The 24,539-nt window shown below is 47.9% G+C and overlaps 2 protein-coding genes across 2 annotated transcripts; both read left to right on the forward strand.

Annotated features, from left to right (window-relative positions):
* The first annotated feature begins 2,144 nt into the window (after positions 1–2,144).
* On the forward strand, positions 2,145–2,612 carry LOC133930343 (predicted GPI-anchored protein 23). The gene has a single exon (XM_062376985.1). It carries the CDS (start codon positions 2,145–2,147, stop codon positions 2,610–2,612), a length of 468 nt encoding a protein of 155 aa, XP_062232969.1.
* A 3,333-nt stretch (positions 2,613–5,945) lies between these two features.
* Positions 5,946–12,842, forward strand: LOC133920934 (GDSL esterase/lipase At1g31550-like). The gene is made up of 5 exons (XM_062365625.1): positions 5,946–11,286; positions 11,407–11,622; positions 11,747–11,892; positions 11,998–12,274; positions 12,412–12,842. Exons 1-5 carry the CDS (start codon positions 11,028–11,030, stop codon positions 12,612–12,614), a joined length of 1,101 nt encoding a protein of 366 aa, XP_062221609.1. The 5' UTR covers positions 5,946–11,027; the 3' UTR covers positions 12,615–12,842.
* Positions 12,843–24,539: the final 11,697 nt, after the last annotated feature.

Consider the following 24,539-nt stretch of genomic DNA (forward strand, 5'->3'; position numbering starts at 1 on the left):
AAAAAAGTCTTTTTCTATTTTCTTAAGCTACAGATCAAACAATCAAGAATAAAGCAGCCCGACCACAAGGGCCTCAGTGCCCAGGAAGCTGCTCGAGCCTATAGGGTCCTCGGGTAGTCCTACCACTCGGGCACGAGTGGTTGGGACCGCCTAGCCCCTGGCTCCCTCTCGTGATTCCCAGTGCTCGGGCGATCCGTACGAGGGAACCAAGTTCCCGGGTACCCCGAGCTCGGAGCGCGCACCCCTCCTGGATCGGTCGGCCGAAAGGCTGACAACTGTCCGGTGAGTGACTAAAGTCATACGAATTTACATTCTTACATACGCAATAAACTATTGTTCCCGAGTCATCCTCGGGACCCTCACATTCTAATCTGTTCGGCGAGATGGTCTCCTCGCGCACAAAACCCTGCCCACGTGCTCGTTTTTTCCGGAACGACAGAACAGACAGTAGACAGGTGTACTGTACGAATGGCGATGTTTGACCAAAGTCCTTCATGGTAGTCGTGGTGTTCGGCCAACTTGGTAGTACCCCGGGCACTACCGAGTCCCTAGGATTCTCGGGTAATCCTACCGCTTGAACAAAGAGTGGTCGGGAATGCCTAGACCCTCGGGGCAGGCTGTCGATGCTCGGTCCCGTCCGTCCTAGCCCGGACACCACCAAACCGAGGGGACTCTTGGTCGCATTTCCGCCTGCACGTGTCTTCGGTCTGCTTGTTTGAGAGGTCGCAAAGTGGAAAAGCGTTCACTGGTCGTGGCATGCTCCGTGCTGGATCGACCTATCTCCCGAGCAAGGAAGTTCGTGCCTTTGTCTCTTGACTTAGCAGCTGCGAACTCGCGAGGGCTCGGGGGCTGAACGCGCGGATTAGTCTCACTACTCGGACGATGAGTGGTCGGGGCGACTTCGCTCTCGGGGGAGGAAAGGTCGGGCTCGGTCCGGCTAAGTACTCCTCGGGACATCAAGCAAAAAGCAATAAGACAACATCAAGACAAATATTGGAGTTTCGATCCCGAAGAAAGGCTTCTATTATATTCAAAAAGAACCATTTGAAGGGATCACTCACATATTTACATCAGTCAAAAAACAAAAAATCTAATCTAGGTCGGCGGGCTCTGAAGGTGGCGAGGAGTCTTCGCTGCTGCTGCCGCTGCTCGGTTCTGGCGGTGGCTCCCGCGTGAAGCACGCCGCCACCTTGGCAGCGGCGCCGCGGATAGCCTCCCGGGCGGCCGCTTCCTCGGCCTCGTCCACCCCCTGCCGGACCGGCTCCAGCGAGAAGGTGGGGTCTCGGCTCCGGTAGCAGGCCATGACGTGCTCGGCCACTGCTTGGGCCAGAGCGCGCCCCTCCCGGGATGCCAACTCCAGCACAGCCCGGGGAAGAGCCTTCAGGCGCCAGCTGATCTCCTCGAAGCCGAGGGCGAGGTGCCCGATGGTCTCTTGGTCCATCCCCTTCTCGCCCATGTTGACTCGCCCGAGCCCGGCCACCCTCACGGACCTCCGTGCCTGCCGAAGGATGTCCCGCATCATCAACTTCATGTTGGCCCGCTCGGCCACGGCGGTCTCGAGCTCGTTCTTCGCGATCTGCAGCCACTCCTCAAGGCTGATTCCCTCGGCTGCGCTGGTCGGGACGCCGCTGGTCGCTGGGGCCTCGACCTGTCCCCGCTTCACCTGCTCGGCTAAGTCAGCGAGGGCCTGCTCCCGGATGGTAAGCTCAGCCTCCTATTTGGCAGCCTGCTCCTCCCGAGCAGTAAGGGCCGCCTACGCCGAGGCGGCCTCCGCTTCGCGCAGTGCAATCTGTTCCTCCCGGACATCCTGAGCCGTCGCCGTGATCTCGTCGTCAGTCTCACAGATCGCTACCTCCTCCTCCTGACGGTGGACTTCAGCGCGACCACGCTCGAGCTCGTCGCTCCGGCGGGCTAAGTCTGCCCGGGTGGCATCCACAGACTTCTCGCGCTGGCCTATGGCATCTTTGCGAGCCCGGACCAGCCGCTCTCGAGCGAGCAGCTCCGCGGCCCGCCGCCGTGATGCCTGCTCCCGGCGGCTGGCCTCCTCCTGCACGGCAACATCTTCCTCGTGTACCTCCTCCAGCGCCTCCCGCTCCTCGGCCACCGCGCGCATTGCCCTTTCGTGGGTCACGCGGGCCGAGGTGATGCGGGCCTCCAGGAGCCGTCCGACTTCTTCTAGGCGCCCCCTCTCCTCGACGAGAGCAGCGTGGTCCCTCTCGAGCTCTGCTCGCTCCGCCGCCACGGCCTCCTCCAGCCGCTCGATCACCTCCCGGGCGCTTCCAAGTACGTCTGGGAGGGGTTCCGGGGCTTGGCTGGACAACGGCCGGGCGCTGGGGCCCCTGCGAGCCCTCTCTGCAGAGGCGCTCGGGGTCCCCAATGACGGCCACGCCAGCGCGGCCACCCTTGCCGTGACCACTTCCACCGCTGCCGCCTGCTCTGTCCTCGGGGTGGGCTTGGCCGGCACCGGCTGCTCGGGTGCGGCCGCTGCCCTCGGCTCAGGGCAGGGCGGCGCCCGCGGCTCTGGTTCTACCGGCGTGCTCAGCTCAGGCGCGGGCACGGGCGCGCTCGGCTCAGGAGCGGGAGCCGGCCTCGGCGCCTCTAGTCGCCTCTAGTCTCCGGTGGGGTCCTTGGGCGGCCTGAAAACAGAAAAGGTTGGTACCCTAACTTGCATCCGGGCAAACATGCTCGGGAAAAGAAGGAAACTCACGTTGATTTCGGTCCGCGGTATTGCCACCGGGATTCTGGAATCTTGAAACCCGGGCCCTGTGGCTTCGGCCCGGGGTCCGCCTTCCTCCTCTTTGGCAGGGGGCTCTGTCCTCCAGGCCGTTGAGGGGCCGCCATGGAGCCTGCCTCCGGCGGTGGGTCGACCGGGCGCCCGCTGTGGTGCCGCCAGCCCGGCCTTGGTCTTCGGGCTCCCGCGCTCTGGACCTGGCCTCTGTCGCGGACTCTGCGCCCGACAACTGGCCGCCCCGGCCTCCTTCCCTCGCGCCGCCCACCGCCGGCCGCTGCCGTGGAGGCGACGGCGATGACGAAGACGATTGTTGGGGCACGAACGCCCGGGGACTTTTTCCCTTGTCCCCCGGGGCCGCCGCTCCACTACCGGCGGCGTCTCTCCCGCCAGCCTGATGGCTGTTGCCTGTGGTAGCATCACGGTCGGCCTACAGCCTGCTGCCCGCGGCGCCCCCTCCGCCGGTCCGCTGCGCGCCGCCCGTCTCTTCATCCACCCCGGGAATCTGGATAGTCCCGGGGTTCCGGCGCCCCGGACGGTCCACCAAGCCCTAAGCGTCGAACTCTAGCAGCGTCGCTTGCAGCGCCACCCGGCACGGGTCCGCGCAGAGTGCTAGCTGCTCCCGGGGCAGGACCGCCCGGGTGAGGTCTTCCACGCCGTTCACCACCCGCAGCAGGGCCGCCAGCGCTCCCTCGTCCAGGTTACCGTCCTCGCCGATCTGGGTCCTGGTGATGTCGTTGGGGCCCATGTACATCCAGCAAGGGCGGGCCCGCTCCCACAGGAGCGCCAGGCGGCGGCGCAGATAGTCCGCCACCACCATCACCGACGTCAGCCCCGCCTGGCGCAGATCATTGATGCGGTTCAGGACTGGTCGCATCCGCTCGTCCTCCGCTGGAGCCACTTCCCAGATCGACCTGTGGGGCTCCGCCACCGCCTCCGGGAATGCGAGGCGGTTGTAGGGGCTAACATCGATGTAGACCCAGCCGTGCCGCCAGTCCTCCCACTTGCTCCGCAGTATCTGGGGGATGTATAGCTCGGCCAACCCGTCTCGCAGCCGGAAGTTGCAGCAGCCGACGACGTCCGCGGTGGAGGAGCCTCTCTTCTTCCCAGCCAGCCGCAGGACGAAGAAGTGGCGGAACAGGGCCACCGACGGCGGCATTCCCACGAACATCTCGCAGAAGTGCACGAAGATGGCCAAGATGACCACTGAGTTCGGACTCAGGTGCACCAGCTGGATGCTGAAGGTGTCCAAGATCTGGAGGAAGAACGTCGAGAACGGCGGCACCAGTCCGGCGGCGACGAAAGAGACGAAGACGGCGATGCGTCCCGGCCGGTCCGTGATGGACGGGAAGCTCGCCGGTGTCACCACTGACGCCTCCCGCTAGCCTTCGGGCACCATCAACTTGCGCACCTTCTCCGCCCCCTCCTCGTTCACGATCCTCGACTCCAGCAGCACGATGTCGGGCCCCTTGTCACGGCGGCTGCTTCCTGCCCTCGGCATTGTTTCAAGGTGGGGAGTGTGCTGGAACAGGCGGGGGAAGGGTGCGCTACGGGCTGAAGGGAGGGCGAGAGCTCTCGAGCGCAAGGAAGAAGAAGGCAAGAGTATTGATCGCAAGAATGGCGTAAAGGGGCAATGGTTCGCTCCCCTCTCCTTTTTTATATCTTTGGGATTTCAAACGGCGCTTTCCGCGGCGCATTCGGCGAGGCGCGTTTTCCTCGTTCTGTGCGAGCGCCAGGCGAATCTCCCACGATCCGTGTGGTTGCCATACGTACTATCCTCGATCTGTGCAGTTGCCACAAGCGCCGCCCGCCTCGTTATCACGATCCTCGGAAGTCGGAAGGGCGCGCACCCGTTCGGCTCCCCGCTGGGCCGTACAAAAGGCCTGGGCCAGAGAGACCAGCACCTGTGAATCGGCCACGTGGCATCGGTGCTGGGATCGACCTCGATAAAGATGAGGGCACCATTCGCAGTCTCTGGGCCATCGCCTACCAATGTCGGTGACACAGGAACCAGAGGTCCCCAAGTCCCGAGGCCAGAACAGCAGAGTGCCACGTGGCACCCTCCCTCGGGGGTTACCTCCCCAAGGTCCGAGAAAACCAAGTCCCGGGAGAGGGTGCTCGGGGCTATGAACAGTGGTCCCCGAGCACCCATATTCCCCGATGATCCGAGAAGACTAAGTGCCGGGAAGAGAGTGCTCGGGGCTGCGAGCAGTGGCCCCCGACGACAAGGAAAGTCAAGTACCTGGAAGAGGGTGCTCGAGGCCGCGAGCAGTGGCCCCCGAGCACCCGAGTCCCCCGAGGACCCAAGGGCAATCAGTTCCAGGAGAGAGTGCTCGGGGCCTCGAGCAGTGGCCCCTGAGCACTCGGTTCCCCGAGGGCCCGAACAATCAGTTCCGGGAGAGAGTGCTCGGGGCCGTGAACAGTGGCCCCCGAGCACTCGGTTCCCCGAGGACCAAGAAAGGGCATATCTAGGAGAGAGTGCTCGGGGCAACGAACAGTGGCCCCCGAGCACTCGGTTCCCCGAGGGCCTGAGAAGTCCCTTGCCGGTGGCCCCCACAGGGGCCCAGCGGTGAGGTGTCAGCTGGTGGAAGGCCCGATGCTGCATTTAAGAGGGCGTGTGGCCTGTCGCCTCCAACTGCTCGCCCCACGCTTCCTGTCAGTCCCTGCCATGCTCTGGCAGGGGGGCGTGGGGACATTTAATGCATGGGTCCCATCGCGGGACATCCGGCGCGTCTCGGGATAACATCGCGAGGCCCAAGGCGCCCCGCCTGCCGCCTTGCTGTGTCAAGCATACAAGACCGGGCGGGCACGCCAGGCTGCTCGGTTGCTGCCCGGTGGGCCCTCCCTACGGCACCCGTTGAAGAACGGCATGATAACTTACAAGACCGGACGGGGCGCGTTTTCAACTCTCCCCGTTACCTCGCGCAGCAGCTCATGATGGTTGCTTTCCATTTATAGCGTCTTGGAACTCACGCCATCCCTTTCTGGGCGCACTACCGCCCCGGCGGGTATATATGCCGGGCGGGCACCCCGGAGAAGGCAGGTGAAGGTTGGAGAGCCGAAGGTAGAGACCGATTCGACGAGAGCAAAAGAAGACGGATCCAGGACAACCAGAAGCATAGAAGCTCAGATCACTGAAGAACAAGGAGCACGAAGCTCTGGACTAGACAAATATTCTTGTAACCTAGCAAACACTCCGAGAGTCATTCTCAGAGCATTTATAACATACACACAGGAGTAGGGTGTTACGCTCAGTGCGGCCCGAACCTGTCTAAAAATCCCTCGAGCATTTACTATTTCCTGCATCCGATCATTCCGCACCACCTCCATCGCATTTACGCCCGTTTATTTCACCCGCAAAACAGATTCAGAATCAGCCCCCTGGCCGAATCTCAAAGGGGGTCCCTCCGGATCCCTGCTTGAGGAGTTCACCCTCCGACAGATAGGATGATACTTTAGGGCCAATCAGAAAACCTACCTAGATGAAACACCTTCTCGGGGACTCGCTTGAGAACTTGGAGGCGTTTGAAATCCAGAGTAGGTAATCTGAGAACCTGGAAAACCCGATTAGACGTTTCATCCTAATCGAAAATCCGAGTCTTACTCGATGACACGGTCAAACAAAATTCTTATCTTTACTGACTATGTATTTGAACTGTCGAAGCATCATTTCACGTACTGATGGGGCCTTGACGATGAATAATGGATAGTTACCGTATTCGGGTACCCCAGGGTTTCCCGTAATTCTCAGGACATATCTTTATCTCTTGGAAGAGGATCCCTGGAAGAAACAAAACCACTCGTAGATACCCAAGGCATCCTATAACTGGGCATGCTTATCTCCAAGAATAAGAATGAGAAGTCCGGAGGACGTACGACACCCCGATATATATACGGAGCCAAGAGGCCCTGCGGAGGACACGTGATTTCAAGTCAACAGAAGCCAAGAAAGAAGTCACCGACTAGGTTTAAATCCATCTAGGCTAGCTACACGCCCGTAACAGACTCAGATCAATGCAATACAAATATGACATAGGGTTATTATCCTCAGGGAGGCCCGAACCTGTCTCAAAACCCATGTGTGTTCCCCTTGTGATTCATCTACTCAAAGCATCCACTATTCTTCAACAAGTTTATTAGATCGACGGTTTACCAATCGTCGACCTAAGTTGTACCTCTCATATGCATTGTCCTCTGATGCAAAACTCAATCTAACTTGAGGAACAAGTAAAGTTTGGCCATGTATATTTCTCACCTTTAGTATAATGGGACAAAAATTAAAATAATCTAACTACAATAAAAAAAATTATGTTAGACTCGACTTCATTAGCTCTGGTTACCTGCTTAGCGATTCCTTAGGTCCCATATCTTCGGGTATTTCTAAAACTAACATGGCTTGGCAATTATGGTAAAATGATGCAAATTAGTGTAGGAATAACTGTTGGCAACAACAGCTAGTTCACAGGGAAGCAGCTGACATGAACAGATAAGTTGCGTGCACACCTGATGACAATCCTACCATGGAACATTGACTCGTCATCCTTGCTCGAGCTCATGTACACAGTGCAGTATCGGGATGTTCACGACATCACCAATGTTGCCGTCACACGTAGCTTCGGCTGATGGAATCCCGGCAGGAACGGCCTGCTCAGCGATCTCGATAGCACCGGGCTGCTCGTCGGGGATGGCCTGCTCAGCGATATCGATCTCAGCGATCTCAATAGCACCGACACCTGTGAAGAACCCTTGATCTACTCCATCTTTTGATGTGCAACATGATTCAACTGAAGTGATGGGACTCCCTTTCCTTCCGTCATCGTTGACGGCGAACCAGAGCTTCCGGCAAGGCGCGAACTTCACAGTCGACAGGCGGAGCGGCGAAGCCATGACACTAAATTGAACATTCACTGTGCACGACAGTGACCTAGTTGTTTCTCTTGTTTCTCTGTATAACGCTTCCCTCAGCCACCTGCTCGGGTGGTTCGACACCATGAAACCCTCGCTTTGCAACTCACCCCAAAGTTCGTGACAACACGCAAGTATTGCTTCCTTTAGTAACTAGTGTCTCTCACCCGACACATATTGTTGGTGAAAGAAAATATGTTTTCCATGAACAAAGTGCGTCAAGAGCCAACTCATAGGAGTGGCTCAAGCTTGGAGGAGAAGAAGAGAGGAAAGAAATACCAAGATGTGTTTCAATAAACTGAACTCTCTCTGTCCTCCGTGTGCCCACGATCTGTATTTATAGTGTCTTACAGAGGGTAAGTGTTCATGCATACCCCTACAGCGGGATAGAGATACAAGTTGTTACTAGACAACCAGGACCTAGGGCTAGCTAAGAGAAAGAGCATGGGCGGCTATACGCTAGCTAGGCGGACGCGCAAGGGGATAGGGAGGCTTACCAAGCGCAAGGACGGCGACGGGCAGGGTGGCGACCGGTGATCCGTCGAAGAGGCGGTAGCGGTGCTATTCTGCTACTAGCGCGAGCGGGCTCTAGTCAGGCTTTTGACGAATGGACGACTGCCCAGGGACGGCGGAAAGGTCCTGAAGCTCCTCGGCGGGGGAATGGGGGGGAGGGGGAGAAGAGAGGCCAGGGCGGCGCTATTTATAGCGAGAGAGGGAGCACAGAGGGTCAGTGCGCACGTGACGTCGGGCGGATGTCGACAGGCAGCGCTACGGTGAGATGGCGGAGTGGCGCCCACCATTTTCCCCCCGGTGTGGGTGCTGGGCCGCGCGAGGGAGAAAACGGAAGGCTGGGCTGGTTCGCCAGGCCGCGTGGGGGAAGAAGGGAGAGGAGAATCCGGTCCATGAAAGAAAAATAAAAATAAAAGGAATTTTGTTTTGAGACTAAATTCAAATGATGGATATGAATTTGAATTAAACTTTGTATTAGGATCATTTCAATTAAATATATTTGAATTATTATTTCGGCTTGGATCTCAAGCTGTTTTTGAAGATGATTTGAATCAAAGGATTTGAATTCGAATTGGGTTGGAGTTGAATAGAATCTAAGAGTAGATTTGAAATTGAGAGACATTCAATTTCAAATCTCCATACAAGAACCATAAAATCTCAAACCAAAGCATAAGAGCCAATTTAATGTGGGGACTATTCTAAAATTGATTCTAGTGCACTTTGGAACCCTTTTTAATTTAGTATACTTAATGTATATGATTGTATTCATACTGGTATATATACATTCATATACTTATTTCCTTATCTTAGTTTGCCTAATTAATCACAAAAAGTTTTAATTCGGAGTGAATTTTACAATTAATTAACATGTTTAAACTCAGGATGTTACAGTCCCTGGTCGCGGCCATAGGACGGGGTTGGTTCGGAGCCCCTCGCGTATTGTCGATGTTGTGGATGTCACGCCGTTGTCATCGCCAGGACTGGAGCGATTTGGAGCCTTGGCATCCTTAGAGCTCCTTTTTGTCGACAGAGGTGGCGGGGCATGTGAGGACCTTGCTTGCGAGGTTGGCTTTTCGGACTCGATGCCGGGGGTCATGGTAACATACATGACCCCTCGACGAAGCCGCTCCTCCTCCATGCGTGCGTACTCCTCGAACTTGCACATGAAGACACTCATCGAGCGTACCGAGCGTCGATGCAGTCAATCGAAGAGGGGCCCAGAGGCTAGACTCTAGGTAGCAGCGTCGATGACTGATGACTCTAAGATGCCTTTTATCTAGGTCTTTGTTTGGGCAAACCTCCGGAAGATGCCTTTTATCTAGGTCTTGGTTTTGGCAAACCTCCGGAAGTACTCCTGGAGGGTTTCACCCAGTTGTTGCCTAATGGCGCACATGCTCTCAAAGGTCATCGCCTCGACAAAGGTACCCTAGAAGTTGTTGCAGTAGGAGTCTCAGCGCTAGGCCCAAGCGTAAATGGTCCCAAGCTCCAGCACCTAGAACCACCGAAGGGCTACCCCCTCCAAAGCGAGAGGGAAGCATTTGTCCATGGTGGCATATCCGCCTCCACTGGCCTCGATGGCGAGGGCATATGTGCGAATGAACTCAGCTGGGTCCGAATCACCTTTAGATTTAGGCAGTTTTAGGGTCCTGAACCCTCTGGGAAGGACACGGCCTATAGATCCATCTGAAGGGGAGAGTCAAGGTCTATGAGCGGAGCCTCGCGCCGATGGGCCTGAGGCTCAGTTGCCTATAGATTGACCATTGGCGGTGCCTGGGGACAATGAGCCACAACGCTGAAGCCCTCACCCGGAGCCTGTGCTAGCATAGCGTTGGCTATTACGGAAGCATCAACGGTCATATCCGCTGGTTGATGTGTGGGTCGCAGGGCCGCCTGCAGTTCCTCCAGCTGAACCCAAAGGGTCGTCACTTGTGCCTGCTGGTTGGCTGTGGCGGCATATACAGTTGTGACCTCAGCCGTGACCCCTTGGGGACAGTGAGGTCCTCGCTGTGCTGCTGCGGAATAGCCCCTGAAACGACAGGCCCCTAGCGTCAGTCACTGCCAGGGTCGCAGCTGGATCGGCGGCGGCCATGGGGTCCTCATTCTGCCCGATTGGGGGGCTGGTGTCGGTGTAGCGTGTGCTTGATCGTGGTTGCCATGTAGACCTCCGCACAAGCATGGCAGTGATGCTAGCCTCTTGGACCGACGTCCTGGTGGTCTTCTTCTTTGGTGGCATTCTTCCTCTCCTAATATTTCTACACGTATTCTCTCCTCACGGACGGCGCCGGCTATTGATGAAAGAAAATATATCTTCTACGAACAAAATACAGTGAGAGCCAACTCACATAAGTGACTTATTTTGTTTCACCAACACATACACATTATTGTTTAACCTGTTGGTCATGTTACGTTCGCTGGTAACCCGGCTGCCTGTTTTTGACTTTCTTCCCCCATGTTTTTTATTATCTCTTGAGTCGACAACTCTGCATTTTCTTTTTCTCGTTACCAACTCTGCATTTCGTTCTCAACGACGGAAGAAAGTTGACTTCCTGGTAAGGAAGAGCCCTTTCTTCGATTCGCCTGTTGTCAACTTGACATACATTTTCTTAGTTAAACAAGGACATACTCTTTTTTTTTTTATGTTGCCGTGTTGCCTATAACTGATCTAATGATCTATTTTGCATCCTGTCCTGTCCATCTCTGATCTGACTACCTGGTAAGGAAGAGCCCTTTCTTCGATTCACCTGTTGACAACTTGACATACATTTTCTTAGTTAAACAAGGACATACAATTTTTTTTTTTATGTTGCCGTGTTGCCTACTACTGATCTGATGATCTATTTTGCATCCTGTGCTGTCCATCTCTGATCTTCGCAATCCTACCACGATGAAGCTGCTCTGCGTCCTCTCGGCTCTCCTCTTCGCCTCCGTTGTGGCGGTGGAGCTCGTCTCCTCCCTCCCCGTCAGCCGGCGCTATGACTCCATCTTTAGCTTTGGCGACTCCTTCGCCGACACCGGCAACGGCATCGTCGTCTTGGCAGCGCACTCACTCGCCAACCCGGCCGCAGCGCCTCCCTACGGCATGACGTTCTTCGGCCACCCCACGGGCCGCTCCTCCAACGGACGCCTCATCATCGACTTCATCGGTATGCCGCCCTCGATCTATTTATTCTACACGTTATTCGCTTATTCTTTCGTGCATCGTAAATGAGTTTATGCCTCATGAGTCGTGATGTGATGTGCTCGATCGCTCGGCATGTATGCAGCGGAGGAACTGGGGCTCCCCCTCGTGCCGCCGTTCCTGGCGCACAACGGCAGCTTCCGCCAAGGCGCTAACTTCGCCGTCGCCGGCGCCTTCGCTCGCGACGCCAGTTTCTACAGGGATATCCCCTTTGTCGGTCCGTTTGCTCTCAACACCAGTTCGAGCGTGCAGCTGCAGTGGTTCAAATCGCTCAAGCCGTCACTGTGCAACCCTGCCCAAGGTGATCAATAAGCACATGTAGTTCCAAGTGCCCCTTGAGCAAAAACATACACCACAATTTCTTTTAGCTCCTTTATGATGCTTGGTGATAAGTTGGTGAGCTGAACTCACGGCCCGTGTTTCAGAGTGCATGGGCTTCTTCCACAAGTCCCTCTTTTTCATGGGAGAGTTCGGGGTCAACGATTACAGCTTCTCTGTTTTCGGAAAGAACCTGTCGCAGATTAGATCCTTCGTCCCAGACGTGATCAAAACTATCTCGATGGCAACTGAGGTAATTAACCGATGTAATTATGCAGTAGCAGTGGGCCGAATAACTGACTGTACTTGCCCATCGCTGACCGGGGAAGACTAAATAATTCTCTCTTCATCTTAACAGAAAGTAATCGAGCAGGGAGCAAAGACTGTGGTCGTGCCCGGGATCCCGCCGCTGGGGTGCTCACCGGGTAACCTAGCGCTGTTTCCGAGCGCCGATCCGGACGACTATGAATCTCGGACCGGCTGCCTGAAGCAGTTCAACGACCTGGCCATGTACCACAACTCACTGCTGCAGGAGGCCGTCAACAAGGTTCAGACAAAGTACCCACGTGTCAGGGTCATCTATGCCGATTTCTTCACCCCCATCATTGATATCGTTGAGTCCCCTGACAAGCTTGGTTAGTATTAGTATATGGCATTATATACGACATAACCTCATCTTGCCATTTTAATTTTTTTTCCTAACTAGTTGCGGTGTTATGACGAACACACAGAGAATAATTCTTACAGAAAGTGAGCTTGTGAAATATTGCAGGGTTTACCAGAGATATTCTGAGGTGTTGCTGCGGTGGAGGTGGGAAGTACAACTTCAACATCAGCGCAGGCTGTGGCCAGCCGGGGTCGACGGTGTGCGAGAATCCGTCAGCATATTTGTATTGGGATGGCCACCTGACAGAGGCAGCCAACCACTACATTGCCAAGGGCTGGCTAAACAGCATAAACTGTTGCATGGTCTAGTTAGCAGTTGGGAAAGGGGTTATCAAATTGGATCCATGGAACTGGCAACATACATCGATATAAATTCTTGTAATCTAATTAATCTTTTATTTAGATGTTTGTCTCATGTATGCTAGTTTTCGTTATTTCTTTCTTCTTGTTGGCCGTGTGCATTCGTACTACATAGGGATCAGAAGTGAACTCTTTTATGGTTGTATTTTTTTGATGTCACAATAAAAATATATAAAGCTATTGTATTAGAAGTGATCTCTAGTTCAGACTTCACACAAGACTATTGTACAGGTGAAGATTGAGGGCCCTTGAATGTGAATTCAAACTGTCATGCTTGTCAAACTCGTACTAAAATTACGGTGCGCTCTCCTTTCCATAACATAAGTTCATCCGTCAGATTTATTTTTTATCTTTTTATTGTTAGTATCATCTATATCGTACATCAGCATATATGAACTATCTCTTCTCTACTATATAAAATACAAGTCGGTTCTCGCGTTACCTCTTCACCTATTCTTCTCTTATCTAATAAAACTCCTAAAATTCAAATAATTTACTCACTTTTATCATCCGCTCTGGCTTTTCAGCCTCCCTGCCTCATTACCAGCTACGGATGTGGGACAAGTTTTACTAATAAAAATAATGAAGAAATTATGAGAAAAATTAGCATATAATTTACTTCTTTTTTGGATCCCACTTAAAATCAAATTACGTTATTATTCCGAACGTATTTGTTCGGTGGCGCTGTCATAGCACATCCATATCTTTATACATTGAGTTTGTGATTGATATTATCATGTTCAGATTTTATGTTTTCGTTGCAACGTATGAGTACTTAGCTAGTTACAATATATTACAGCTGTTGCTCATTACGCACATGGCTTAACTGGTCGGCTTTGCAAACAAGTCATATATAAGTATTGTAGATAACAACATAATGGCAACTTGATTTCTTTTCCTGAAGCAACACTGATGCATAATAGCATCTTCAACCGATCCCTTAAATTTGACTCCCTATTCTCCTATATAGGGAGCTCCCTATCCAAATTTCACTCTATATTTATCAGCACACTCTAACCGATTTCTTAAATCTCGCTCCCTAAATTTCACTCTCCTATATTTTATTAGTATAAATAAAAAATTACAATGGCTACATTTCCAATGGTCAAATTTTGTATATATTTAAATTTTGTTTGAATTTAAATTGAATTAAAAAAAGAATATCACATGAAATAATAAAAATACATATAAATGGACTATTAAAAAGGAACTCACATTTTTATCATATAACATAGGACTGAAAATAATTTTAAAAATTAGTTCATCATATAAGAAGAATATTATTGAATTTTTTCAGATATTTTAGAATTTATTTGAAGCCCTAACAATTTCTATAAGTTATAAAAGTATTTTTTTTTGAAGAATTTTAGTTTACATTTTACATAGGCTTTTTGGGTGAATCAAATTAAAATAGGTTGCATATAGATTATAAAATACGTACAAAAAATTTTAAAATTTTTAGAGTAACTGAAAATTACTGTTTTAAATAGAGAAGATAAGAAGAGAAATTAGATCTGACGAATATTGTTCATGCAGGGTTCACATGTCATGTCTCGTAGCGAAGTAGAGAATTGAGATAGCGACCCTCTCCCACTCAGTGGATGTGGCGAGCGAAGGTGGATGGATAGCAAGCGCCAAAATAGCGAGGCCCGGTTGGAAAGCCAGTTGGAGAGCCGTTTTTTCATCCGCTCTATAAATTTGACGATAGCTAGCGAACTAACGAACTGGTTGGAGTTGCTCTAAGATTCTCTCTTTGGATGTTGACGATATGCCTATAAACGACACAAAAACCAAGACCCAGATCTCAACCTTGCAAATACGAGAAACCTACTGAATTTCTTTAGGAAGGAACATAAACCTGCAACTCTGACCTTCAGAAGCTAGATAAGACACATATTTCTCTCCTTGCAAATCTTTGTGTTACTCTCCGGCTTCTGTTACTCGATCAAAACCCACTACACCTCGATTTTTAGCTTCGGCGACTCCTACACTGACACCGGCAACCTCGTCATCCTCTACGGCGGCCCCGCGACAGCCGTGTATGGATAGCCAAACCACCGTACGGGATGACCTTCTTTGGGCATCCCACTGGCCGCGGCTCTGATGGGAGATTGGCCAACGATTTCATCGGTAAGTTTCCTTCGCCGTGGCACGGCACATAGGCACGTAGCTTGAGGATCCATTGCAACCTGTGTAGAATCCTTGATCTACTCCGTCGTTTGGTGTACAACGTGCTGCAGCTGAAGCGCTGGGACTCCCTCTCCTTCCGCCGTCGTTGGCGGCGAACCAGAGCTTCCGGCAACGCGCGAACTTTGCGGCGGGCGGAGCCACGGCACTGAACCGAACATTCTTCGTGCACGACGGCGACTCGACCTAGCCGTTTCTCCGTATAACGTCTCCCTCAGCCATCAGCTGGGGTGATTCGACGCCACGAAGGCCTCGCTCTGCAACTCACCCGATTTACAAAATCAAATCGACTGTAAATTATATGTATGTTAGAATTAATTTTATCATACATACGGTAATATCATTAGTAATAATAATATTATATCGTATAAAAATAATTTTATTGAAAAAAATACTAGAATTTTAAACAGCAGTAGAAGAATAGAAAAAAAACTTCAACAAAAACTTCAGGGCACACCATAGATAATCGACTACAGGCAACATAGCCTAGGACATTTCGTCTTCATTGTAGTCTTCAGCTTACTTGATTTTCGCATAGTCTTCTTCAACTGAGCAGCATTTATTATTAGAAATAGCAAGTGTGATTACATATCGTACTCCGTAAGTGTGAAAAAACGTGACACGAGGGCTTAAGACAAGAAATATTTAACTCAGATTTGCTGCATCTATGTCATCCTAATGTATGACTCAAAAATGTATAGCAATCCTATTTACTATGTGAGACGACAAGACTTTATAACATACAGTTCATCGGATTTCATCCGACTACCAAACACACCGGATATTCTATATCCAGCTACCAAATCATCGGCTCACCATCACCCGACTACAAAAACCAACCATCCAAGATCCCTCACTAATCACGAAGAAGTCTAAACCCGCTCTTGACCGTGAGCACCGCTGATATATCATTTTTACAATATGTAGAGGTTGCACACTTTACCCACGTATTGTGATTCTTGTGTTGATTCACACTTCTGAGGTGTAAAGTCAGGGTCTCGCTATGAAGTCTTTACAAAATACCTCCAAATATGTGTACACCTAAAAAGTTTTCACCACTAACATGGATTACATCCACTGCAGATACCCCCTCTTGTGAGTTACAGAGTAAGGAGGACATTTAATTAATTGATCAGGTCGTATCCATATAAGTCTCATGATTACGCTGTTGTGCCGAGTTACATGCTCCACAAAATAGTTCTTAGGATCCTAAGCAGGTACTACCATCAGTCCACAGTGCATGCATGCACCATAATCACCACCACCTCATGCTCAGAATCCCTATGTTTCATGTTGCTAAAAAGATTACCATATAAGTTCATATTGCATAGACCATTTATGGACTAAGAATGACAACTAGAAGGGGTGAATATGTGTCTTCCTAGTTTCTTTCGAAACATATGATCTTCTCCTTTTACCACCTAACGTACCTCAAAAACCAAAAGCAGAAGCAAAATTTGAGAGAATCAAGTTACAAAGAAAATATCCAGAAAATCATATAGCTCTCATGGACATATATGAAACCTAGGTTCTATTGAACTCATCTCACGAGTCATCGCTATAAAAGATAGCAACTTAAGGAAAGAGACCTTCAAAGCAAAGAAAAGATCACTTGCAGAAGAAATTCTCCAAGTTGATGATTTAGAGATAAGAGAATTAAATGCCCACTTGTATACATTGGTTTTTGAATTTTAATGCCTCTAGCAACACAAAGAACAACTTCACATGGAAGAAAAAATTTCAGCTCAAAAACCAAAATGAAAATCTCATCCAAAACAGAAAAATTTGCAACGAAGCAACGGAACCAATTGAGAGAAACTAGAAGGAGATGGGCATAGGAATGGGACACAAAATAAACTTTATTTCTTCAAGAGATCACCCCTATTTTAAACAGATTACAAAGTAGGTTTCTCATAAAAAACTCTCACCTATTACAAAGGCTAAACTCTTCTCTCTCTCCAAAAACTCAACCACACAACTCTAATCGTTGGCTCACCCTCTCCCAATGGCCCTACCCCTCTATTAGAGGTCTTGGGAGCTTTCTTGGATACTAAGTTTCCTTGTTCAAAAAATACCCTCACTTATAATAGCTTTCTATCTACTATCGGGGCATTTTGGTCTATTTTCCGCTACGCCCATCGAACGGTTGCGACGCCTTCATGACTTAGCTTCACCTTGACGCAAGCTTCGCGATGATGCCACGTAGACCCTATCTTGCGATCTTGACAGCCGACAAGTCTCTCTCGCTCCTGATCCCCGGGCCGCCTTGTCACCTGCACCAATATCTCTTTTGCTTGACTTTGTCAACCCAGCGACTTCATCCATATCTCATGCTTTGCTTGACCTCCACGTGTACTCATAGGATCACCTTTGACTTCGTCTAGCCTCCTTGATCACCCGGCACTAAGCATTCCGCTTAGTCCTGATCCCGCCATTGATCATCAAGTTGTATCCATCACCTGCAGACTATAAGATAAGCAAACATATATCTCCAAACTATCTCCAATTAATCCAACTCAAGAATCTTTAGTTGTGAATACAACCCATAGAAATCGTGAATACCGGATGTTCTGGTTTGCACACCAGAACATCTGGTGTGTGTAACCACCTCTGTTGTCTGTGCTTTTCACCAAAACATCTGGTGTAACTTTCGGTACTCACCGAAACTCCCGGTGTCAACACTGGAACTTCTGATGTTTAGTACGGCACTGAACCTTTTGAAAAATTCTTCTCCATAAGAAACGATCCAGCATCATCATCGAAACTTCCAGAGTACTCACCGGAAGTTCCAGTATCAATACCAGAACTTTCGACGTTCAATACAGCACATAACCCTTCAAAAAAAATTTCTCTACAAGAAATAGTCCCGCGTGCACAAAACCCCAGCATCAAACCTTCGGGTGAGGACCAGAACTTCTGGTGTGTACAATTTTCCTGAAATCAAAGATAAAATTTCCAACATAATTTTCTCTCCAACTTTGGTTAGACAAGATCACAATAGCAATACATAGACACTCTTATGCAAACCCAGAAATCATTAAACAAAAATAACAACTTTGTCAATCACTCATCACAAATAAACCAAGATGCATTTCAACTTAGTTTCTCACCATTAAACAGATTAACATTTAAACCACATAACTTGACACATAACTAAGCAATTCTACCCATGACACCCAAATTGCAATACAGGCGACAAGGATAATCATGGAAGAACCTAGTAAACTCTAGTCCTGGGATTAATATTGATGAGCATGCAAATAGAAATAAAAGACACGCTTTCCTACAATAGGGTCAATATGATCAAGGACACTTGTCTTTTTCGAAGTGCTACCTAGTATTGTCGAAGTCTTAATCTTGAAGTCCCTCAAACTGTTCTAGAACATTATCAACTAATCGCAGGAACTACCAACAAACAATACAAAGAAAATACTAAGAACAAAATACCAAATAGTAGCAAGACGCTATAAAAAGCCTACTAACAAAAAGTACTCGTTACTACGATCCAGTGAGCGCAAGAATTGTATAAAATGGATCTATAATGAAAAAGTTACAAGGGTTTTAAGATACATGGGTCTTTCTATAAAAGAACAGGGACTATTTGGTAAAAAAGAAAAGTCTAGGGGCTTATTTGTAAAACTTTAGGGGCATATATTTAAATAAATAAAACTACATTGGGATAAATTTAAAAATAGTAACTAACAAGGGCCTTTTGTGAAAATTGAAAAGTATAGGCACCTAAATACAAAATTACCTAATTAAAGGAATTAACAGATTCATTTTAAATTATAAAACCCTATTATTTTGCCATGCTAACGTTAACACGCTGACTGGGCTTAGGAGGCTAACGTGGACCGACATGTAGCACTGACTGGACCGCCATGTGAGACAAAGATGCTGATGTGGCTCGCTGGCGTGGCTTCACATAAACCTAGTCATCAAAGTGGCCACGTGGCGTGATCTAATTGGCTAGCGAGGAGGTATCTCCACTTCTAATCTTTGTTGTTCATCTCAGATCGGATCAAGGGGGGTGCGAGGCTACCTCGGCTCTAGCTCGCGAGGCGATGGCAATGAGTTGGCCACGACGGCGCACGGTCGGAGGATGGCGGCGACAGTGCTGCGATGATCAGGAGGCGACAGCGAGCGGTGGAGCACGACCAAGTGATGGTGGCAAATCCGTTTGATGGCTTGAACGGCGGCGGGGCAAACCGGAGAAGCTTGGCGATAGAGGGGCATCAACGACGGCTTCATCGACCTCTAGAGCTCCGTGTGGTGGCTCGAATTCGATGGTGATCGGTTGCGGTCAATGAGATGCTAACTGTGAACACTAGCCAAGGCTCAAACGGCGTTAGGGCAAGGCAAATCAACTCGGCGACAGCGATAGGGTGCAACGAAGGTTCGGCGACGGCGCACAAGCTCTCTGGTGGGGGAAATCTGATGAAACTTGGGGGCTTGGGCACGGTGAGGCAAATGGAGCCTCTACCAGGTGGACTAGAGAGTTAGAAGGAATAGCATGTGGCCTTAGGGTTTTTCTTGCGATCAGCTACCCCCCTTAAAAATTCATTTGTTAATAAAACATCGTGCAACATTTGCTAGCTCGTTGTATACAAATGTGGGCTTTCACTCACTTAACAAAAAGGGCACCTAAGTTAGTGGAATATCTTAATCGTTAAGGGTAGTCTTCCGAAGCAAATCTTCATCTTCTTCAGCAAGATTATCGAGAAGTCTACCAAACGTCCTTTCTAACTATGGTAACGTTCCTACAGGCTACATATAGTTCTGATACCACTTCTGTCACTCCCGATTTTACAAGGCTAAATCAGATGTAAACTACATGCATATCAGGATTAGTTTCATCATACATGTAGTGACGTCATTAGGGATAATAGCACTATATCATATAAAAAACAACTTTATTGAAATAAATACCAAAGTTTTAAATAGCAGCAAAAGAACACAAGAAAACTCTAATGAAAACTTCAGGGCACACCACAAGCAATCGACTTAGGGCAACGCGACCTAGGACGCTTCGTCTTCATTGTAGTCTTCAACTTCCTTTATCTCCGCATAGTCTTCTCCAACCGAGTGGTATTTATTATTAGAAATAGCAAGTGTGAGTGCATATCGTACTTCACAATTATGAAAAAGCATGACATGAAGGCTTGAGACAAGAAAGGCTTGACTCAGGTTTACTGCAAAATTGTCATCCTAATCTAGGACTCAAAAATGTATACCAGTCATATTTACTATGTGAGACGACAAGACTTTAAAAGATATAACTCATCGGATTCCATCCGACTAACAAACTCACAAGATATTCCATATCAAACTACCAACTCATCAGGTCACCACCACCCGACTACCAAAACCAATAATTCAAGATCCCCTACTAATTATGAAAAAGTCCAAGCCCACTCTTGACTGCGAGCATGACTAATATATTAGTTTTACACTCTGTAGAGGTTACACACTTTACCCACGAGCCATGATTCTCGTGTTACTTCACACTTCCGAGGTGTAGAGCCAGGGTCTCACTACAAGACCTTTACAAAGTGCCACCAAATTTGTTTAATGGTCTATGTAACATGAACTGGTTTGGTAATATTTTTAGCAACATAGAACATAGGGATTCTGAGCATGAGGTGGTATGATGATGGTGCGGGTATGCACTGTAGGCTAATGGTAGTACCTGTTTGGGATCCTAACGACCCGTTTGTGGAGCATATAACCCGGCACAATAGCACAACCATGAGGCTTATATGGGTACGACCTGACCAATCAATTAGATGTCCTCCTTACTTTATACGCACTAGTTGGCAGTTGAGTGGCAAAATTACAAGGGTTTTAAGCTGCATAGACCTACATGTAAATAAATAAAACTATAGGGAGCTAAATGTAAAAATAGTAGCTAACAAGGGCCTTTGGTAATGCTCGAGAAGCGACGGCGAGCGGCTGAGCACGACCAGGTGATTGTGGCAAATCCGTTAGACAGCTCAAACGGCGGCGGGGTAGACCGGAGAAGCTTGGCGATAGAGGTGCTTCAACGGCGGCTTCGGTGGCCTCTGGAGCTTCATGCGGTGGCCGAAATTCGACGACGACCGGTCACGGTCGACAAGATGCTGACAGTGAACACTAGCAAAGGCTCAGACAACGCCAGGGCAGCACAAAATACCTTGGCGACGGCGAGGGGTGCGGAGAATGTTCAGTAATAGCGCACAAGCTCTCTGGTGGGGGAAAGTTGATGAAACTTGGGGGCTTGGACGCGATGAGGCAAAGGGAGGCTTGGCTGGGGCTCAGGGCAAGGTTTATAGCCGCAGGAGGGACAGTTGCCCAGTTGGGGTCATGCGCACGCGCCAGAACGTGGGGGCAGGGGTTTCGGCAAGTGGAGTGGGTGAGGGTGGGAGGTTGGGGATGACGAGCGAGGCCCGCATGGCAAAGTGAAGAGAGATAGAGATCGTAGAGAGGGGAGAAACGGGTGTCACCGTCAGCCCAAGCACGACCTAGCCCGTCGTGCTGTGTCGGCTCGACACAATTATAAATGGGTTGTTGTGTCATGCTCACAGTAGCAGGCTGCATGCCGACCCATTAATCAAGTCCCATTTGGCCAACTCACTACCTACCCCTATTTGAAACTCTCCCCACAAGGTTGAGACTGCCATTTGATAGTATAAGCAAACGAATAAAAATCATGGTATACATGAAAAAGTTAATTGCAATGTTGTTTCTTAACATGTTCACTTTATACTTATGAACTTTGTAAAAATTATGGAGAAATTAATAAAACTCTAAATGAAGTGAAACAAATTTTAAAGATTCTCTAAAGAAGCGCCCTATATAAAAAAATTTGTGTTTGCATGTTAAGTTTTTCTTTAACGTGCATCATGTCCATACGGCCTATTTTAGAAATTTTCTTTCTTTTTTTCAAATTTCCTCTCTATGAAATATGATGCAAATGACATTATTTTTGAAAAAAAAAATCGTAGAAGGTCTTAGAATTATCTCTAGTGTTTTTAAACTTTTTTGTGATTTTTTTTATTTTTTTGAATTTTTTGAATTTTTTGAATTCAAATTCGAAAATGAGTCAATTTCTAAATACGGCACGGACCGAATTGACCAATATTCACGAATACTGAACAGTTCTCAATGATTTTTCAAACCCTTCTCTGGATCCAGCCCCACATGGGCAAGTCGCACGCCAACTCATTCCAGTTCTAGCTTTTTTTTTTTTTGAGATTTCTTGTTCTAACTAGACCTAAGTAAACCGCGGACCGGACCAACAAAAAGCCTGGTTTGCTTCAGATCTAAAATATGTGTCCAAGACCACCCATGGCTAGGGTTAAAAAACCGATGGTAACCGGCAAAAAATCGCGATAACCGACCATCTCGATCCGGTTCGGTTTCAGAAATCGAACGGTAACCGAATTTGAATTCAAAAAATTCGGAAAAATAAAAAATAATTCAAAAAATATCTTAAAAAAACTAGACACAATTCTAAGACCTTCTGTGAAAAATGTTTTCAAAAATAATGTCGTTTGCATCATATTCTATAGGGAGGAAGTTTGAACAAAATGAAAAAAATTGAAGCGTACGGCTCAGTTATTAACTCATATTAAGGAAAAGTTTAACATGCAAACACATAAATTTTTTTATAAAACGTATCTTAAGAGGATCTTTAAAATTGATTTCACTTTGTTTAGAGTTTTATTAATTTCTCTATAATTTTTAGAAAGTTCACAAGCATAAAGTGAATATATTAAGAAATGGTACTGTAATTAACTTTTCATGTCTACTATTATTTTTCCTACGTAATTCAAAGTATAAATAAACTAATAAAGTGGTTTCACTAATGTTTGATGTGTGATTGGTCAGTTATGAATTAATCTAGTCGCAACACATTTACATAATCATGCATGTTACAATAACTAATTCATGAGTTCATGTATTTTTCAAAGACATAGGATCATGTAAGAAGACTAACAAAATTAGTTTCATGATTTTTAGATTAGCAAAGAGTAAACTATGTATTTAACTTAGTTTAACGAATACAATTTCTCACAGAAACTTTTGAACTTTTTTATGAGTATAAATACCTTTATCATGTAGATCATGTTATAAGAAAAACAACAAAATTTGTTTCACTTAATTTAAAGCTTAGATGAATTAGTTATTGATTTTACAAGATTAAGTTATTTTTTGTTAAACTTCACTGAAAATCGAGGAAACCGCTCGATAAATCGAGAAAACCGAGCGAGCGGTTACCGACAATACGGAAAATTCAAAAAAAAAATCGCTAGATAAATCGTAAAAACCGCTCGGTAACCGATCCAAACCGACCGATTACCGAGCGGTTAAAATCGTGATTTTTTCTCTAAATTTTAATTTTTTAAATAAATATTATCTAAATATTTTTAAATTTTTGACGGGTAACTGCGACTTTTCGGGAAGACGGTAAGCCAAACTCGGCCCATGGCTAGACATCAGGCCTAAATTTTCGAGCCCGGCCATCAGATCATTTATGCATATAAAAATAAATAAATAACTTAGGTCAAGCTCGGGCGACACGTGGTGTTTCGAACCCATTGTCCTGTGCCTAGTAAGCATCATGGGGCCTCCTAGGCGGGCTTTTTCAGGCCAGACCGGGCCAAGTTTGCTCATGTCTAGACCTGAGCACAACAAGACCGGTCAAAAGAAGCCCGAGCCCGGCACGAATCAATGTAACCGTTGCCTTAGCCCGTCAAAAACGAAAATGAATGGATTTGGTACTGTGGAGCAACCAATCTTCTGAGGAGCCCGTGCCAGGCATCTTCGAGCGTTCAGGGGATGGCGCCCCCAATCCCTAGGATCTTGAGTTGAAAATTTTCAATTGATACTTTTGACATGAAATTTTGCTGTTGAACTGTTCACTTGAAAATTTGCTCTTGAAATTTTTCTAAAAGAGGAAAGGGAGCCTGTCAGGAATCGCTCGCCAGCTGTAGAGCCGGCGCGTGCACGGATTATAGTGCCTCCTCAAATCTGGGCATTTCAGGATTTGCCACTTTTAACATCGAGTGGCAGGCAATTTGCCATCCAGGTTCAGTTTCATAGACTCAGGATGGTTCGCATGTCAACCTCAGTGGAAAATTAACACCTGTTAAGGATGGCAAATCCAGAAATTATCCCCTCAAATCCCCCACTCCTAACGCCCTAGCGACAAACGTGTATACAACTGCTGTCAGTCTTTTTTTTTTTTGAGACATTGCAAAACTTTCATGAAAATTCACGATTTCCGCTGGAATTGTTTATAGCAGGTACCCGCCCCCTTCTGACACGTGGAAGGGAGAGAATATCAATTGTATGGTCTATTTACTATCTTAGCATTTCGATAATATTAATTAGTATATAAAAATATTTAAATTGACATCTATTATTGAAGGTAAATATTTATTAGAGATCGTACGCTTTGAGAGGCCAGATAGCTGTACATTAAAACGTCCTCTTATTAGTATAGAGGAGATCATTGCCAAAAATGCACAGAAGATTTATATTCTGCATTTATTGCTAGTAACATCAGCACAAAACAGTAACAAATTCAATGGCGTAAAATTTTCTCTATAAAAACTCAGAGATCAACGTTGGTAATACGACCTGAATTTCCTCTTGAGACTGTAAAGGGATAGAAACCGACTACTCTGTTCTTCAGAACCTAGA

The sequence above is a fragment of the Phragmites australis genome, chromosome 1 (genome assembly GCF_958298935.1).
Source record: "Phragmites australis chromosome 1, lpPhrAust1.1, whole genome shotgun sequence".
Classification (NCBI taxonomy): Eukaryota; Viridiplantae; Streptophyta; class Magnoliopsida; order Poales; family Poaceae; genus Phragmites; species Phragmites australis.